At 41.7% G+C, this 19,094-nt stretch overlaps 1 protein-coding gene across 4 annotated transcripts in view; it reads left to right on the forward strand.

The window, feature by feature from the left end:
- The first annotated feature begins 3,069 nt into the window (after positions 1-3,069).
- The window catches only part of SLC9A6 (solute carrier family 9 member A6), a 57,675-nt gene continuing 41,650 nt past the window's right edge, over positions 3,070-19,094 (forward strand). Inside the window, exons 1-7 of one of the 4 annotated variants that reach the window (XM_036840161.1) lie at positions 3,406-3,569; positions 5,453-5,681; positions 5,817-6,041; positions 14,854-15,053; positions 16,440-16,517; positions 16,808-16,884; positions 17,188-17,300. In XM_036840161.1, coding sequence (XP_036696056.1) covers positions 5,873-6,041; positions 14,854-15,053; positions 16,440-16,517; positions 16,808-16,884; positions 17,188-17,300 — 637 coding nt within the window. In that variant the 5' untranslated portion in view covers positions 3,406-3,569; positions 5,453-5,681; positions 5,817-5,872. Of the gene's footprint in view, positions 3,113-3,405; positions 3,570-5,452; positions 5,682-5,711; positions 6,042-14,853; positions 15,054-16,439; positions 16,518-16,807; positions 16,885-17,187; positions 17,301-19,094 lie in introns of those variants that run through there. The other 3 variants (XM_036840163.1, XM_036840162.1, XM_036840160.1) reach the window with 3 other exon arrangements.

Raw genomic sequence — 19,094 nt, forward strand, 5'->3', positions numbered from 1 at the left:
GAGTATTCATTTCAAATAGCCTTGACACTGAAAATGACACCAAAAATCTTATTTGCTTTTTTTAGCACATTGGGCTGGTATGTTCAGGAAATAAACTGAAAACTCCAGCATAATTATGTTGAGTTCTAACTGATATGTGTGACCTTCTATTCTTTCTTCTACTCTTTGAATATAGGCTTTCCCTATACTACTGTCCTAGTACTGGCTCTCTTTCTACTCCCTCTTCTTTGGAGAACACATGACTCCCAGGCTTCAATATTGTGCACATAGCTCCAATTTCTATCATTGGTCCTGACTTCACTCCTGAACTCCAGACCCCAGCTTCTAACCACCCATTTCGATACCTCCACTTGGATGTCCCCCAAGTCCCTTAAATCCAACCTGTCCAGAGCTGAGCTCTACCTTCTGACTCCCATTTTAATGCTATTAGTAGTCTTATGCTTTCCAGTTGTCCAGGTTCAAAACCTTGGAGTCATCTTTCAATCCTTCTTCCTCAAAGGCTCACCATCCACCCACCAAATCAGCTGCTAAAACAGGTTATCCTACCAACCTCCACGTTGGCTTTCTCACCCAGCCTCCCATTTCCATTCCTACTGCATCCCAAAAATTAAGCCCTCACTGCTTTTCAGCAAGACTACCTTTCCAACCTCTAAACTGGCCTCCCCCATCGCCCATCACTCTGCATTTCATTTATCCCCCTTTCTGTTGCCAAATTAATACTGGAGAGGTTTTGAGCAGGGAAATGAATGAGTTAAATTTTTTTGTGGCATTAAGACCTTCCACAATATGGCCTCAACTTAGCTTTTTCAGCCTTTCCCCCAACATATGAATTAATTAATTCAATGTTTATCACGCATCTCCAAAGAACCAAGGACTGCAGCAAACGCTGGCCTAAACTTATGTACATTTTTCAATTATTAAGTCCTTCCTGAGCACTTACTATGTACCCAGTACTGTAAAGTCCTCTTTCTTTTATCCTTGAACTGAATCTAGGTACCTAGGGGAATTTAATGTCATCTGCAAACATGGAGATTTCCTTGGTACTCAGTGAAATTGAAGAGACATTCACTGATGCTCAGATATGTTGTATTGAGTACCTGTTTTGGTTAGGCCTTCGGCTACAGGCTGTCAGTAAAGAAATAAGTAACACCTGGTTCCTGCCCTCAAGATACTCATGACCTGTGGCATCAGAAACATTTCAATCAAACATAATATTTCAGGAGGGCTAAGAGAGAGATTTGCCTGGGGAGGGGGTGGGGCTCTGGAAGCCCATAAAAGGAGCCCCTAACTCAACCTGAGGGCATCCTGGAAAGCTTGGTGACCTTTAAACTGAGTTTTGTCAGATGAGAAGCTAGTTAGGTGAGGAATGTGTTGAAGGACTCTTCAAGCAGAGGGAGAACATGGCAAGGCACATAGATACATGAGAGCACATGAAGCTTTCAGGAAACTACAAGGAGTTCAGAAAGGCTGAAGCACAATATATTTGGGGGAGAAAGACAGGATATATGGTGAAGAAACAGCCTGGAGTCAGGATGTGTGGAGCTCTGTGTGCCAAGCTAAGGAGCCAGAACTGAAGGCCATGGGGTCAGTGGAGGGTTTGGAGCAGGGCTGTGATATATATAATCAGACTTGTGCTTCAGAAAGATCCCTCTGGTAAAAGTGTAGAGTAATGATTGGCAGAGGCCGAGGCAAAGGTCAGCAAACCTTTCCTGTAAAGGACCAGGCAGGAAATACTGGAGGCTTTGCAGGCTATACAGTCTCTCTCTCTTTTTTTTTTTTTTCCCCTCATATTTTATTTTTTTTTTTTAACATCTTTATTGGAGTATAATTGCTTTACAATGGTGTGTTAGTTTTTGCTTTATAGTGAATCAGATATACATATACATATACATATATCCCCATATCCCCTCCCTCTTGCGTCTCCCTCCCACCCTCCCTATCCCACCCCTCTAGGTGGTCACAAAGCACCAAGCTGATCTCCCTGTGCTATGCCGCAGCTTACAGCTGAGTAATATTCCACTGTGTATATATACCACATCTTCTTTATCTATTCATCTGTCGGTGGACACTTAGGTTGCTTCCATGTCCTGGCTATTGTGAATAGTGCTGCAATGAACATTGTGGTACATGACTCTTTTTGAATTATGCTTTTCTCAGGGTATATGCCCAGTAGTGGGATTGCTGGGTCGTATGGTAGTTCTATTTTTAGTTTTTTAAGGAACCTCCATACTGTTCTCCATAGTGGCTGTATCAATTTACATGCCCACCAACAGTGCAAGAGGGTTCCCTTTTCTCCACACCCTCTCCAGCATTTACTGTTTGTAGATTTTTGGATGATGGCCATTCTGGCTGGTGTGAGGTGATACCTCATTGTAGTTTTGGTTTGCATTTCTCTAATGATTAGTGATGTTGAGCATCCTTTCATGTGTTTGTTCGCAATCTGTATGTCTTCTTTGGAGAAATGTCTATTTAGGTCTTCTGCCCATTTTTGGACTGGGTTGTATGTTTTTTTGATATTGAGCTGCATGAGCTGCTTGTAAATTTTGGAGATTAATATGCAGTCTCTTTTGCAACCACTCACTCTGCCTTGTAGTCCCAGAGCTACCACAGACAATCAGTAAACAAATGGGCATAGCTGTGTCCAGTAAACTTTTACTGGTGGACACTGCGATATGAATTGCACGGAATTTTCACGTGTCAGAAAACAGTCTTTCGATTTTACTTTTCAACCACTAAAAAAATGTCAAAAGCATGCCATACCAAAACAGGCGGCGGTGTAGACGACTCTTTTGAGAAGCTCGGTCTGAACGGGAGGAGAGAAATGGGAGGAGAGAAATCGTGCGGTAGAAGAGGGGCGTGTGGACTGGAGGGGCGCGGGCGGGGTGCTGTTTCTTAAAAGAGACCTGAAAGCGGTTTTAGAGAACAGGAAGGGGGGTGGAGAAGGAGCCGCTGAAGATGGTGGAGGCAGGAAGGAGGTGGCGGGATGCGGAGTGTAGACTGGGGCTTAACGTTTCAGAAGGGAGGAGGGAACAGCTCTGGCACTGCGGCTGGAGGGGAGGAGGAACGCGTGGGCACTGATGGTATATTGAAGGGAGACTGCAGGCTGAGGACGGTGAGGACTGTTTTCCTGAGGATCTTGATTTTCCCAGTAAAAAAGGAGGCAAGTCTCGAATTCCGTGTGACTTACCTGTACGAGCATCGAAGGCGGGGCTGAGGTGGGCAGGCGCGGGGCGGTTGGGGGGAGGGGAGAGGAAGCTGTGAACCAGATGCCCAAGTGCTCGGTGAAAGTGCGAGAGAGACCAGGAAGTCGTTAGAAGACCGGGAAAGGAGAGGGTGTTAGCGCTGCAAGGCAGGGTGGGGCCGTAAGGAGCTTGGAACCACAATCAATGGGGAGTGAGTGGAGTGCCAGCTCCTTCAGGCCACCTGATACAGGGCGTGAGCGTGTGTGTGTGTGTGTGTGTGTGTGTGTGTGTGTGTGTGTGTGTGTGTAGGACAGTGGAGTGCTGAGGAAATAAGCAGCCTCCACTTGAAACAGCGGCAGAGCTTGTGATGTCCTGAGCAAGATTCAGGTACCGGGAAAAGGAGGAGATGGAGAGGGCAATCGGTGCAGCACCTGAGAGGGCTGGGTAGTTTGTTCCTAGCGGAGGGTACTCCAGAAAGCACATGACAAGGATTGGCAGGGGAGAGCAGTAGTGAGAGGACAAGCTGGAGGGCGAGGGGCACACAGGGCACTGCTGGGTTGAGACAGAAGTATATTCTGAGGGGAGCCAAGGGCTCATGGGGTTGGCCTGCCTGATAAAATGATCGGCCTCTCAAGATTCCTCCTGGAACTCTGCTCTAACCAGGTTGCTGGGGAAAGGGTGAGAGTGGGGATACTAAATTGCTGGGGCCAGAAAACAGAGGTAGAGTCTGGAGCTTGGAGACGTTTGTTAACTCTTGCCAGGCAAGCAATCTGTGACTTTCGTTTTGTTTTGTTTTCTTCTTGAGCTCTGAACACTAGGAGAATGAAAAATGGTTTTGTGCCGGGGCAAAACAGCCTTGGGTTGGGTGGTTAGGCCTGAAGAAGCAGGGATACTCCTTCGCTAGGTCTTCTGGGGTGACAGAGATAGGTCTGGGGAGGGAGGGCAGTGGGGAGACTGGGAAGGATCCTCACTTGGGTTTCTTGTCTCTACACAGCCCAGCCCTGTTCACACAGGCCAGTGAGGTTAGGCTGGAGGCAGGGTGCAGGGCAGCCATGAGGTTGGGAAGGGACAGGCAGACCCAGGTACTAAGAGGAGAGACGGCTCAGTCACTGGCACAGCTCCTGACCCGACAGGGATAGAACTCGGAGTTAAGCACCATTCCAGCACTTTTTTTTTTTTTAAGCTCACCATCCTCACAGAACTTAATGAGCTGGTTAATGGGAGTGAATCCACACTGGGGCAGCTGGGAGTTGCCTGCATGTTGTTTGCCTTAGCAAAGAGGTTATATGGCCGTAACGTGGCCAAAACGTTTGAGAATCATGACTTCTAGGCAGAATGATAGGAATTGGATTGATAGCTAGTATCATCAGTGGTCTGAAAGAATTGAGAAAGACTATGTGTCGGTAGGGGTGAAATGAGCTCATTTAAAAACATTTTTAGTTTTGGAGATTGGTAGGAGCCTCACCAGGATATGCTCAGTATCCAACAGGTAGAGGCCTGAAGGGAGGGTGGCAGGTCAGGACTTGGGATTTGGAGTTCATTCCTGCAGAGGTAGAAATGAAACATTCTAGAGAAAGTCTAGAGGGAACAAAAAGCCCACAAAGACTAATGAGTGATCTGAGGAGAATGGAGAAAATAGAAATCCGCTGTTCTCAAAGAGGTGAGAACTATGAAAATTCTGGTGTGCAAGGTTGAGCGGCTGAGAACAGGGAAAATACTCTTTGAGGAAGAGAGATGAGATATGGTGTCAAAGGTGGCTTCTGAGCTGGGGAAATCTGCTTTAAGATAGCAGGGAAAAGGAGCAAGAGGAGAAGGAGAAACTGATCACACCACAAAAGATTTCTTCCTGGGGAGGGAGCGGAGTGTTTGGAGTATGGGTAAATTTGAGCACAAACCGATTGAATCTTTGTGAGATTGAGGAGTTTATCTTCAAGAGATGACTCACATCAGGTAATTTACGTGTAAAGAAAACCGAGCATACAGACACACACATAATCCTTGCCTTTGAGTCAATTATTTGTGAACTACTACAGTGCTGTTGGTTTTTTTCCCTATGAGGACAGAAGAAGGAGAATCCGATTTAAATTACAGATGGAGATTTAGGCCCTTCCCAAGAGGACGACTTCTTATCCTGTTAAGAGACACTGGGGGACAATATTGAGATGGGTTATGAAAGATCGATTCCCCTGAGAGCTCTAAGAATAGGATCGAACTAGACAGAGCGCAATCTGCCACGCTTTGATTACGCTGAGCCCAGGTTTCTTTTCCAGAAGGCAGTGGGCTAGATTCGACGGTCTTTCACTGCCTGGCAGCGGAGCCTGAGCGGGGAGCTGGTGCAGTGGGGGACAGAAGGCCAAAGGCTTGGGGCCCAGTGAGCTGGGAGTGTCGCGTCCCCTTTAAGAGCGGCGGCGGCGGCGGCGCGCGCTCCGACGGCTTCCCTGGGGCCCCGCCCCTTTCCCGTGAGGCCTCGGGGAGTGGTCCGACCGCGGGCGACTGCGGGTGAGGAGCGGGGCGGGGGGGTGGGGGGAGTCATGGCTCGGCGCGGCTGGCTGCGGGCGCCCCTCCGCCGCGGCGTCGGCGGCGGCGGCCCCCGGGCCCGCCGGCTCACGCGGCCCCTCTGGTTACTCCTCGCAGTGGGAGTCTTTGGCTGGGCCGGGGCTTCGGACGGCGCTGGCGGAGAAGCGAGAGCCATGGACGAGGAGATCGTGTCAGAGAAGCAAGCCGAGGAGAGCCACCGGCAGGACAGCGCCAATCTGCTCATCTTCATCCTGCTGCTTACGCTCACCATTCTCACGATCTGGCTCTTCAAGCACCGCCGGGCCCGCTTCCTGCACGAAACCGGCCTGGCTATGATTTATGGCAAGTGCCTCAACCCCGTGTCCGCCCCTGGCGCTCCCCCCCTTCTCTGCTCCCCGGCTGCCTCGCCTCCTCTCCTGGCCCTGCACGGCCTACGTTCGGCTCCCCTTCCAATTCCTTCCATTTTCCGTCTCGCCTTTCTCCCCCACCCCCGTTTCTCTCCCTCGCCCCCCTTTTTTTCTGCTACGCCCCTCGTTTCTCTGCCTTACCCCATTTCCTCCTCAGCCTCGCCCCCCGTTTTCTCCGCCCCGCCCCCCCCCCCCTTTTCCTCTGCCGGTCCACACCTTTTTTTCCTCCGACCCCACCCCCTTTTTCTTCCGCACCCGCCACCCCCTCCGCCTCTGCCTACCGAGCTCGGGACCCGGGACTGAGGATGGGAAGGGAGTGGGTGCGGTGTCTCAGATTGGGCTGAGGACTGGGGGAGGGGAAGCCAGCATAGCGATCCATTTCTCTGGGTGTCAGTTCGTTTAAGGTCCATTGAAGCTGCAGTAGTATCTCTGCTGCTCAGCATCTGGCGTTCTTTTGGAGCCGGAGTCCACCTTTCCCCATCACCCAGATCTTGCTACGCCCTGTCCTTTGGAGGTTGAGAATGAAAAACTGACTCCCGTGTACCCCAAGTAAAAACCTGAACAGGAAAGAAGCCGAAGAAGGCTTAGGGCATTTTTGATGACGTCCTGATGTATTGTACTATGCCTGTAATATCTGATATGGATACGTATGGTTGCCTCTTCTAATTCAGGCCGTGCCGCGGTGAGGACAAGAGGTAAAGATCTTCCAGCAGCATGTTGTACTGTAGGATGATCAGGACAGTTCGGCCAAACAGTAATTAGGAACACCACGCATATGCAGTATTATGGGTGACTTGCTGGTAGCATAAGATTATTGACAGATCGTTGAGTAAATGGCTTCAGTTCTCGTGTCTTACTGTGCTTTCTTTGCGAGGTTTCTTATTTATCTTTATTTTTTGGTCATGAGGAGAGAAGGGCAAATCAAGCCCTGGACTCAGAGGCATTTTGGCCTCATGAGAGGAAAAGATGCATATTGCTGACTGTCTTAATCTAAGATGACCGCGGAGGCATATATGGCTGGAGAGATGAGGGCAGACAAACAATCCTTTCTGTGCAGTACATGAGTGAAGATTATCTTCATTTGGAACAGGCTTAAACTGATGAGCTTGTTGAGCTTTGTGTCTCAGACTTGCAGACAGGTGGGAGAAGCCTTGGCACAAAAGGACGTTTCTCCACGCACGCCCCCCCCCCGCCCCTTTCCAGTAAATACAGACTTCTGGAATGTGCAGCTCAAGGGTAGCACAGCAAGGAAAGGTAGTTGTGTCCATCAGGAAAATGCAGGAACTCAGGCTTATTTTTCATTTGTAAGGTAATAAAATTCTAAGCCTGTGTGCAAAATATCTTTGCTCCCTAGGATTCTTAGTTTTTGGACATATTGGGTGGTTTTCATATTTCATGGTTTTGTTTTGTTTTGGTTTTTTTTTGCATTCTATTTGCAGCGCTCCTTAAGCTAAATTAGCCAGATAAGCTATATATCTCTATATAATTTCTCTGTATACCAGTGTGTGATTTATTTACTATCCTCAACAAACCTTTGCTACTCAGCCTACCATGTTATGCACAGAAAATACAAAGAAGTATATGATCCCCACCTTCAAGGAACTTATCCCTCTTGGGTAGACAGGTCATATAAAGAAAATAAAGGCATCTTAAATTCCATTAAATGCCAAGTGAGTATTACGGTGTTAAAAGAAGGAACTGATCACAGAAACCTCGTTCCTGTAGAGAGATATAGTGTTATGAAGTGGTTAAAGATGTAAGGCTTTAGACCAGAGGTCTGCAAATTTTTTCTGTAAAGGACCAGAGAGTAAATACTGTCGGCTTTGTGGATCACATCAATCTCTGTGTTGTGAAAATGTGTTGTGTTTTCTTCTTTGTTTTGTTTTTTTCCTTTCTATAAACCTTTAAAAATTTTAAAGCCATTCTTAGCTCTTGGACCATACAAAAACAGACCATCATTGTGATTTCCAACCCCTGCTTTAGAGTCAGACCTGGGTTCCTGTCTTACTATGCCAATAACTCTGTGTGATCTTAGGCCAGTCCCTTACCTTCTTACACTGTCATCTATAAATTAGGAACAATGATAGTAGCATTATTGTGAGGAAGAAATGTTTTTAACTTAGTACCTGACCCCTAAGTAAATGCTCATTAAATGAGAGCTGCAATACTAATATTATTATTGCTGTTATAACTGCATTTTTTCAGGTTAGGCTCAGAATAGTTCTTTTAATTATTCAGTCTTGTAAGTTAAGAGGCAGATATAGTATTTTTTATAAAAATCAAATAGGGACTTAGAATTTCCCTGAAAATATTTGCTCTTTGGTAGTTGATAATCATTAACCTCCTCTAACTCTTGGGCTAAAGGAGAAAAGTGGGATTACTGATTGCTTTCCCTGATGTTTCTAAGTTAATGAAAAGTGATGGAGTACCTTAGTGTTGGTATTTTGTGAAGGAAAAGCAAGGGTATCTCTTGTGGAATATAAAGTGAAAGAGTGTTATCTGTGAGTCAAATTGGGTTGATTTGCTACGACTTGGCATTCTTTAGCCTGTCCCATTTTCTCAATATGGGTGATGGGGACTGTGGATGAACAGCCTCCTGACCAGCTCCCAAGTCCAGTTTGAGAAAAGATGGGGCTGGGTCAAAGTATTTTCAATGCCATGGAAATGGACATTTGCTAATCCTAATTACCGTCTGCCATTTACCTTTTTTTACGACTCTTGTACCATTATAGCTATTACGTTAATATATTATTTTAAGACCTTTATTTTTCAGCTTGACTTCCAGATGAAAGGGCTTCTTACTCTGGGAATGTCCAGACCTCCAAGATTCAGCCCACTGATGATTTAGCTATCTAAATCCGAGAAAAATGCTACTTAAAATAAGCTTCTCCTTTATTTTTTTGAGAAGCCAGGTTACAAAGAGAGAGAGAGATTAAGTTGCCAATGTGGTCACTTTCTAGATTGTAATATAGCCTAATTGCCCCAGTTACAATGTCGAAGCACCCAAGTGTTCTGTTCATTGGGCTAGCTTGCTTAAGAAGCTTAAAAGTGAGTCACCGTTAGTAAGTCTGAAAAGTGATCACTCACTGCAGTATGCTTACAGATGGTATAAAAAGCAAAAGACAGGGAAGCAATATTTATTATGCCTTAAACTACAGCATCCAGAGTCCTAAGTTTAGCTAATGCGATTTATCAATAAATATTTATTAAGTGTCTTTGATGTATGAGATATGATGAGAAATACAGATATGAGTCATCATCCCTGTCCACAAAGCACTTACAATCTAGTGACTGAATAGGTAGTGTTTATTGAGCATTATAATGTGTTAGACACTGCTTAGGTGCTCAACAAATATCATCTCATTTAAACCTCATGACAACCCTGTGAGATGGGTACTATTATCTTTCCCATTTTACAGATGAGGAAATTGAGGCACAGGGAGGTTAAATGACCTGCCCGAAGTCACATAACTTGTAAGTATTAAGGCAGGATTCAAACACAGTCAGTCGGCCTCAGGAGCCCCATTCTCTTAGCCCCTTAAACCATATTGCCTCATGTTGAAGAGATAAAACTTATCTATAAAGACAAAACAGGTTGGTATTATCATCACTACATATGAGGAAACTGAGGTTCAATGAGAAGTTATGTACCCTAGGATCACAGACTAGAACTTGATAGAGCCAGAATTCATACTTCTATCTGCCTTCCAAACTTGTGCTTTTTCTCCTACACTCTACTGTACTAAATTTAATAAGATTAGATATGAAGGGAGTTAATACTTAAAGTTACAGGGGTTTTGGAGGTGAGTTGTGAGGGAAGCTTATGAGAGAATGGAGACATAACCACCGGAGAGCAAGTTAGTAGTGATGAGAGAGCAAGGAGGTGATTAGAAAATTATAGAGACTTTGGAAATAGAAAACCCAGATTTCAGTTCTGGTTTTGCCACTTAATGCGAAATAACGTTGGGCAAGTCATTTATCCCCATTTTATAGATGAGAAAATAATGACTGAGAGATTTGTAGTAGTTCAATTAGCTTTTCAGACAGAATCTAACAGCATTCTTCAAGAAGTAGATAAGTGTTATATATGTACATACACACAATATACACACATACATAAATAAATACACACACACACATACATACACTTTTTAATCTGTAGAAATTGTATCAATTTTGGCCACACTCAATACCCCCAGTGATGTTCCTTCCATATTTTTGACTATTAGAGGCTTCTAGTGTGATAATCTGGAAGAATGTGCTGAAATCCATTAGAAAACCAATTTCCACTGTGAGACTCATACAGTGGTCGGCCTTGGGTGATACTGAGTTCTGTATCCCTGGGGGGGTCTCCAGCACAAGAGGGTCAGGAATGTGTAGGAGGAATGGGACTTCTCTGTTTTGTGAAAGATATCTCTTTGTGGTTGTACTCTTTGTTGCCTGTTAGTGGTAATTTTAAATTTCATGATATCAGTAGTTTTTGTGCCTCTGTCTATGTAGGAGGCTAGAATTTTCTGCCTTATCCCCTTAACAAAGCACTCCTTTTGTGTACTTTCTGTTTAGTGAGAATTGCTTTAACTCCGTGATTAGGATTTGACCTTTCACAGAACCCAAGTTAACTTGATCTGTCAACTGTATTCAAAGAAATTCCAATTTTTCAGCTGTCTGATGCTGTAATAAAAGGATCTTGATTTTTTCCAACCTAAGTAATTATTCTTCTTGCTGGTGTTCTAACTGCCAAGGTGTATGTTTCAGATTTGTCCAAGTGCTGAGCCCTCCTCAGGGCACGCAGTGGCGTTTCAGCATTGGGTCGGGGCACGGTAGAACCAGTGGGTAGTCTTCCTTACACAGTCAAGCTTGGGGATATGGAAAGAATTTATGCTGATATTTTTACTGTTTGTAGTAGCTTAACTGTGATTTTTACACATAAATGTAATGGGACAACTTAGTACTACTGAACCTCTTAATTAGGAGGTCTTGTGAGATAGTAGAGAAAAGAGCTGTTCCTGTGTCATATAGGCAGGGTGACTATGGAGTGGTAGCCTTTTCTCTCCCAGGTTATGTTTGTCAAACACGGTTGATATCCAGCCATCACTTTTTAATTCTGTTTTTTTTTGGAGGTGAGATATTTTCAAAGTGTATCTTTCATTTATTATTTTTAAATTTTAAATAAATTTATACCCCCTTCACCCATTTCTACCACCTCCCATCCCCGTCCCCATGTCTCTGGCAACCGCCAATCTGTTCTCTGTATCTATTGAGCTTTGTTTTTGATTTTTTTTTTTTAGATTCCACATATAAGAGAGAGAATACGGTATTTGTGTTTCTTTGTCTAACTAATTTCACTTAGCATAATGCCCTTGAGGTCCATCCATGTTGTTTCAAATGGCAAGATTCCATTCTTTTTCATGGCTAAATAATATTCCATGGTGTATATGTACCACATCTTATCCATTCATCCATCAGTGGACACTTACATTGTTTCCATATCCTGGCTATCGTAAATAATGCTGCAATGAACATAGGGGTGCATATATCTTTTTGAGTTAATGTTTTCATTTTCCTTGGGTAAAAACCCAAAAGTGGAATTGCTGGATCATATAGTAGCTCTTTTTTAAATTTTTTGTGGAACCTCCATACTGTGTTCCATACTGGCTGCACCAGTTTACATTCCCACCAACAGCGCATAAGGGTTCTCTTTTCTCCACATCCTTGCCAACACTTGCCATTTTTTGTCTTTTTTATAATTGCCATTCTAACAAGTGTGAAGTGATATCTCATTGTGGTTTTGATTTGCATTTCCCTGATGTTTAGTGATATTGAGCATCTTTTTATGTACCATTGGCCATCTGTATGTCTTTTTTGGAAAAATGTCTATTTAGCTCCTCTGCCCATTTTTTAATCAGATTGTTATTTTGCTTTTGAGTTGTATGAGTTCTTTATATATTTTGGATATTAGCCCCTTATCAGGATATGATTTGCAAATATTTTATCTTTCATTTATTTTAAATCTGAACCTTTGTTCAGATAAACGTTTTTTAGAGTCGATGTCATTGTGCTGTTTACCAGTTACTCGTTGCTGCTCACTTAAAAAAAATACATGTGACTATAAGTTGACCAGAAGGATCCTTCACCTCTGCTTCCTCCTCCCTTCTCAGCCAACTACTGCTCTTGCACTCCCCGTTTCTGCTTTATCACCTTCCCACTCTGGTCTGGCTTCCGCCCCCACATCTTCACTCAGACTGCTCTTAGCAAGGTCACCTATGACCTCCTTGTTGCCAAACCCAATGGACACTTCTTAATGCCTGTCTTCCTCGACTTTGCTGCAGCATTTGCTAGTTTTCACCACTTCCTCCTCTGTTCTTCCTACTCCTGTGGCTTTTCTTTCTTAGACTCCTTCATCATCTCCTCCTCCTCTACCAACCCCTTAATTTTGGCATAAACTCCGAGCATATATCCATAGTCCTCTTCCCGCTTTGTTTGCTCCCTCAGTAATCCCATCTGTGCTTCACTTCAACCATCTTATGACTGCTAAGTGTATATCTCCAGTACAGATCCACCCCCTTCCTTGAGGTCCGGATCCCACATACTCAACTGTGCATATGTCACAGGTACATCAAACTCAACATGTCCAAAACGGAGCTGCGCATTTCCCCCTGTAAATCTGTTCCCTGTCCCACTGACTGGCCCTCCTACCCCCCTGATTGCCTAGGCCAGCTTACCCACCTAGTTGCCAAGTCAGTTTAGGTTCCTCTTAGCTTTTCATCTCCCTTCCTCCCAGTCCAGTCAGTCACCACATCTTTCTACAAGATAATACTTTCTAAAAAAAATCCCCCTCTCTCCCTATCTCTGCTCTCTTAGATTAGGCCCTGCACTCTTAGTGCGTGAATGACCTCAGTGGCCTTCTATCTGGCCTTTCTGACCCTCTGTAGTCTAGACCAGTCTTGCTAAAATAAAAATCTGATGTCAAGCCCTTTGACATCTATGGTTCTGTGGCTTCCTTTTGCTTTCAGGATGAAGTCTACACTCCCTTCCCCAACATGCAAGGTCTCTTGTGATTCAGCTCCTGCCAGTCTTTCACACCTCAACTCTTGCCACTTTATATCCCAGCCGTACTGAACTATTTATGATTCCCTAAACGGGCTGTTTTCTCACTCTTCCTTGACTGGATATGTACTACTCTTCCTCCTACCTGGGAAACCGTTTTCTCTTACTTTGTTACTTGCTTAGGTGACACCTCTGGAAAGACTTTCCTAATGTCCCACTCCCTCAGGCTTGCTTAGGTACATCTTTTCTGTTTTTATAATACCTTGTATGTATGTGTATGTGTGTGTGTATATACATATATATATCTATATCTATCTATCTATGTATATATATACACACACACACACACATATATATCGTGTTATAATTGTTTATTCAGTCTGTTTTCACCAGCTGGACTGAGAGCTACTTGAAGGCGGGACCTTGTTTTCATCTGTGAACCCCGGGGGCCTACTTAGCATAGTAGTCCATTCACATATATTAAAAGAAAGGCTGACTGGTTAGGGTGAAAGAGAAAGGAGAAAGGAGACAGGAAGGTAAAATGCCACTAATAGTGGAGTTAAGGAAAGTGCCAGACGTTTGAGTTCAGTTTGCAGTTGAGGTATATCTATACAGTGGAACATTATTTGACCGTAAAAAGGAATGAAGCACTGATACATGCTGCAATATGGATAAACCCTGAAAACATTATGCTAAGTAAAAGAAGCCAGATATAAAAGGTCACATATTGTAGGATTCTACTTATGTGAAATGTCCAGAATAGGCAACTCTATATAGAGAAAAAGTAGATTCGTGGTTGCCAGGGGGTGGGAGTCGGGGTGGGGGAAATGGAGAGTGACTGCTAATAGGTCTAGGGTTTCTTTGTGGAACAATGAAAATGTTTTGGAATTGGATAGTAGTGATCAATATCCAACTTTGCGAATATACTAAAAGCCACTGAATTGTACAGTTTAAAAGGGCAGACTTTGTGGTATAGAATTATATCTCAATAAAATCATTATTAAACATTTTGATCAGTATAGGTTTATAGTACCTATATCATTGTGCATATTTGAATGTCAATATGATGATCCAAGTAAAATTCCAGCAATACATTGATATCATAGTGTCAAAGTCAGGACTTCTGTTCCATGTTTTGATTTTGAAACATATTTTAAAATTAAAATCTGACCTTTTAGTATTAGAAGAACTCAATCTAGAAAAATTATTGACTTTACAATTTGTAAAATTTGTGTTATTTGGCCAGCCATGTGATTTAGGAATGACTTGAGAAATGCATGTGTTTAAGTCTTGTGAATTGATGGATGGAGGTGGTAAACACATTTCTAACATGATTACACAGTTAGGTTGGGACACCTTGGAGCATATTCTGTGTACAGATGACTTGAAGGTATTGCCTCATTTTGTTACCTTCCTAATCACTTACTTATATCTTGATCTAGGGATGCAATGATACACGTTGTTACCCTAGGGAATGTTTTCCCTTCCTGTCCCACTGGCTTATATGAATATCGAACTCTTAGATTTGTGATTTTAGTAATACTTTAAAATGTAACTTCATTTGGTCTAAAAATGAGTTTAGAATCACAAGGGACTATCATAAGAGATTTTCTGTTATCAATTCAAAGGTATGTGTGGGGTACAAAAGAAGTAGTTTCTGTCTGAAAGGAGAGCTTATATTATTCTTTTATTATTTCCAGGTCTTTTGGTGGGCCTTGTGCTTCGATATGGCATTCATGTTCCAAGTGATGTGAATAATGTGACCCTGAGCTGTGAAGTGCAGTCAAGCCCAACTACCTTATTGGTAAATGTTAGTGGAAAATTTTATGAGTATACGCTGAAAGGAGAGATCAGTTCACATGAGCTCAATAACGTTCAAGATAATGAAATGCTTAGAAAGGTAAGTTCTTCGTTAAAGGGAATCTTTGGATTTTTTTTAAGGTATATAATAGCAGCAAAGTGATTCAGGAGAAAAATAATGAATTTTTAATGATATTTAGAATAATCAGTCTTTTCAAATTGAGTAAAACCTCAATTAACGAATGTAATGCAAGGCTAAGGAAATTGACATGTCTATAGTTTGCTTTTCTGATTGAGGCTAAGTACTACAACCCTTTTTGTTTCACTCTGTAATGTTTACAGTTGTAATAAATGGTGACCAGCATTGAGTGAAGCAGAATTTATAAGTGTTTCTTTCAATCTGCTTATGGCCCTTAGAGTTTTATAGTAGTTTAGCACATTGAGTTTATTTGATAATACCTAAAATATTCCATTAACATTTTTTTGAATTCTTTCTTGCCTTGACTGTGCTGAGCACAATTTAATCTTTCTTTGATTCATAATCTGGCACAACGTCAGGGGCCTCAGCCTGAGTATCAGGTACTGTACCACGGTGTGCATGAAGCTTGATGTAGGTTGGGTTGCAGTCTTACTGGCTTCCAGACATTCCTGGAGCTGCTTTCTCCTGTCCTCCCCATAGTTGCCATCCTGAAGCTTCTCAGGGCCTCTTTGCTCATGTCTCTGTTTTCGCCCACCCTTGGCCATTGGCCTCCACTTCTGCCTTCTACATTGGCAGGACTTGGCTTTTATAGCTACTTGGTTGTGTTCCTGATCATCTTTAATGCTTTTAAAAATTTCATACGAACTTACAGTTTACTTTGCAGAAAGAGTTTTTTTTCCACCTGTGGAAAATTCCAGTTCCTTAAAAGTTCTAGGAAATTAAATTTTAGCATGAGTATGTGTAGCTGCTCTGTGTTCATGTCAAATACTACAGCCTTATGAACAGAAGGGGGCGTCTGTATTATTATAGGGAATAGGTATTAAAAGGAATGGGCTGTCAGGACTAGAAATTTGACTTGTACAGAAACTTTTTACCACAATATTATGTTATATACCTTTAGAGATGTTACCTATGCAAGAAGTCTGTTTCCTCTTGCCAACAACAATGCTGTACCCCCAAATTTTATGTTACCAGTTTTGGGTCTCTTATTTAAAGCAGACATGTTCATACTTTCTCTTATTTAAAAAACTTTTGCTATCATAGTATTTTAAGATACTTTGCACAGATAGGACTTAACTGATTGTTCCAACGCTATCATCTCCTTGTCATTTGGTTGAGAAGTGGAATAACAGCTATCCTATATGAAATATTTTTCACTTACCACAGTGGTAATATTCTTGCCTTTTGCCAATTTAACATTTAATCTTTTTTTCTTTTTGCTCATTTGATAATGTAATAAGAAATCTTCTCAGGGAATTCATCTAAAAGAACTCTTTATTTTAACAGGTTACTTTTGATCCAGAAGTATTTTTCAACATATTACTTCCTCCTATCATATTTTATGCGGGATACAGTCTGAAAAGAGTAAGTGCCTTTGTATTTCATATACTTTGAACAACCTTAAACTCCATGGGCTTTATCATCTTTGACACTTCAGAAACAGGCAGTTCTTTCCAGGTTCCCCTCCCTCCTCCCTCTCCTTATCCTTTTGACATACTGAAGTTTATGCCTATACAAAAATTCTTTCTCTTACTTATTTCCTTTAATGAATAATGCATTTAATATTAGCATAGCACACTAGAATAGAAAACCTTTTCTTTTTTAAATAATTGGTGAGTATTCTAACATGGTGTAACTTTTTTTTTTTCTGTCAGAGACATTTCTTTCGAAACCTTGGGTCTATCTTAGCGTATGCTTTTCTTGGAACCGCAATTTCTTGTTTCGTAATTGGGTAAGTACTTGAAGCTTAAAACACTTTTAGCCTTCAAATTATCATTTTAAAATAATGCATGTTTGACTTCTGCAGTATTGTATTCTCGAGTGTGTCCAAGAACTTTTGCAGTAAAATGTATTCACACAGATAAGTTGTTTGAATTTTCCTTAAGGCTAAGGCATTACCATATTTAAATGACATGCAGTAAATTTGGGATTAGTCACAAAGTACTACAGTAGACCCATCTTTCTATTCTTACTGTATTGTAACTTCTTTAACAGTTGATTTTTTTTCTAAAGTAGACATATGTTTATTGAACAGATCAATAATGTATGGCTGTGTAACACTGATGAAAGTAACTGGACAACTTGCGGGAGACTTTTACTTTACAGATTGCCTGCTGTTTGGTGCCATCGTATCAGCAACTGATCCAGGTATGTTTTACATGAGTGTGGAGCTTAAGTACTTAAGTTGTACAGTGGTTTTCCATGAACACACATGTACATATTTCTTCCTTTGAGGTGTAGAATTCAGGATTAGGTACTCCCCATCTTACTATACTTTACAACTGTGGAGGAAAAAACCAAAATTAATGGCTCCTTTTGGCTTAAGCACACATTTTTTTCTTTTTACTCTATTTCCTATTACTAGTCTACAATTTGATGATGTTTAAATGAGGGCCGTAAGGTATTTTCTTCAGAATTTCAGGTTGGTCTCTATCCCTAGTGACTGGGTATAGAAGATGAACTATTTTAGTTAAGATGGGTAATAATTATACATTTCCTTTCAAGCTTCTAGAAAACAGATCCCTAAAAATCTGTTTACATTCAGCTATCTGCATTTAAGAGTAAGAAAACAAGTTTTAAAATGATTGTTAGAAGGCTGTTGTGCTAGAACAAGTGTGATTTGGGGTCATTCGTGGGCAGTAATATACATTAAAGAATTGTTTTTATAAAATTGGCTTTCTGATTATAAAATAGTTTTGATATTAGCATGACTAGAGAATGAATTTAATTGTATTGAGTTAGATGAGTTAGATTGTAGTTTTTCTAATACAGTATTGGTGAGCTTCACAGCTACATTCAGATTAAGAACTTAGAGAATATATAGGCTGAAGAGCAGAGCCTGCATTTTTTGAACTAAGGATGCAAGTTTTCTTCTACTGATACTAGATTTTAGATCCTTGGCAGAGGTTTGTTCTGTTTTACCCTTTGACCTTGTAAGTTAATAATCTTCTTTAATTATCATCCAGCATAGTCAAAGGTTATCTCTGAATTCCTGTGTTAACTCTGATAACACAGGGTGTTATAGAAAGTAGGAAAATATGCTTGTACTCTATAAGAGATGATTTTAGAAGCTCAGAGGACATTTTAGAGCGGTATTTGTATAGTTTGGCATTTTTAGAACTGAAAAGCAAATCACCTCCTTAAAGATAGTCAGGGCTGCCCCCTTACTGTTTGTAGCTGTTCCCATTATCAGTATGAAGGTGGGATGGTTTTTGCAGGAAGCCAGTGGTCTCTGTTTTCCGTGTTCTCTTACTAGAAGCAAGGTCCTCGACTTTTCAAAATCTATGAGAAATCTGAGTCAGTTGGACTGGCTACATTACTTAAAACTGGTTTTGTTTTGGTACGAGTATTGCCTGGATGGCTCAAGCAAAACTGTTCTGCTTATATAAAGCTGGATAGTTATATTTCTTCTGAATTATATAGGTATTTGCCCTATAATAATTCTATTATTTTGCAATTGTTCACTTGATAGAAGGATGAGCCATAGGTTCTCTTTTTAAAATTCTACAGCATTGCTCCTGCCCTCATTTCCTCCTTCTCTTGGTTAGCTTTGATATCAGGATATTCCCGATGAAATGCTTTGCAGTAGAGACTATATCTTTTAAAATACAAGCTTCCTGTTTTTTGGTTGGCATTTGAAGAGGCTCTCCCAACTCTGGTTATAATAATCTTTCATGTCTGCTTGGGTTTATTTAGCAAGCGAGCTGTACGTGACTCAGCAATTAAAGTTATAATGCAACTTCAGTCTCTTCTGATTTTCTAAGAATTCTCATGTAATTGTTTCCTAAGAGAAGGTTTTTTTTTTCTTCTCAAGCTGTAATAGCCTGATAGTTGGCTTCTTATTAAGTTAAATATAGCAGCTGTAATTCTGGTCATAAATTTTATCCCAACCGAAAACCAAACTTGTGTTTTCATTTCCTACTGTCTTTGCTAAACTGATGT

This window comes from Balaenoptera musculus, chromosome X, assembly GCF_009873245.2.
Source record: "Balaenoptera musculus isolate JJ_BM4_2016_0621 chromosome X, mBalMus1.pri.v3, whole genome shotgun sequence".
Taxonomy (NCBI): Eukaryota; Metazoa; Chordata; class Mammalia; order Artiodactyla; family Balaenopteridae; genus Balaenoptera; species Balaenoptera musculus.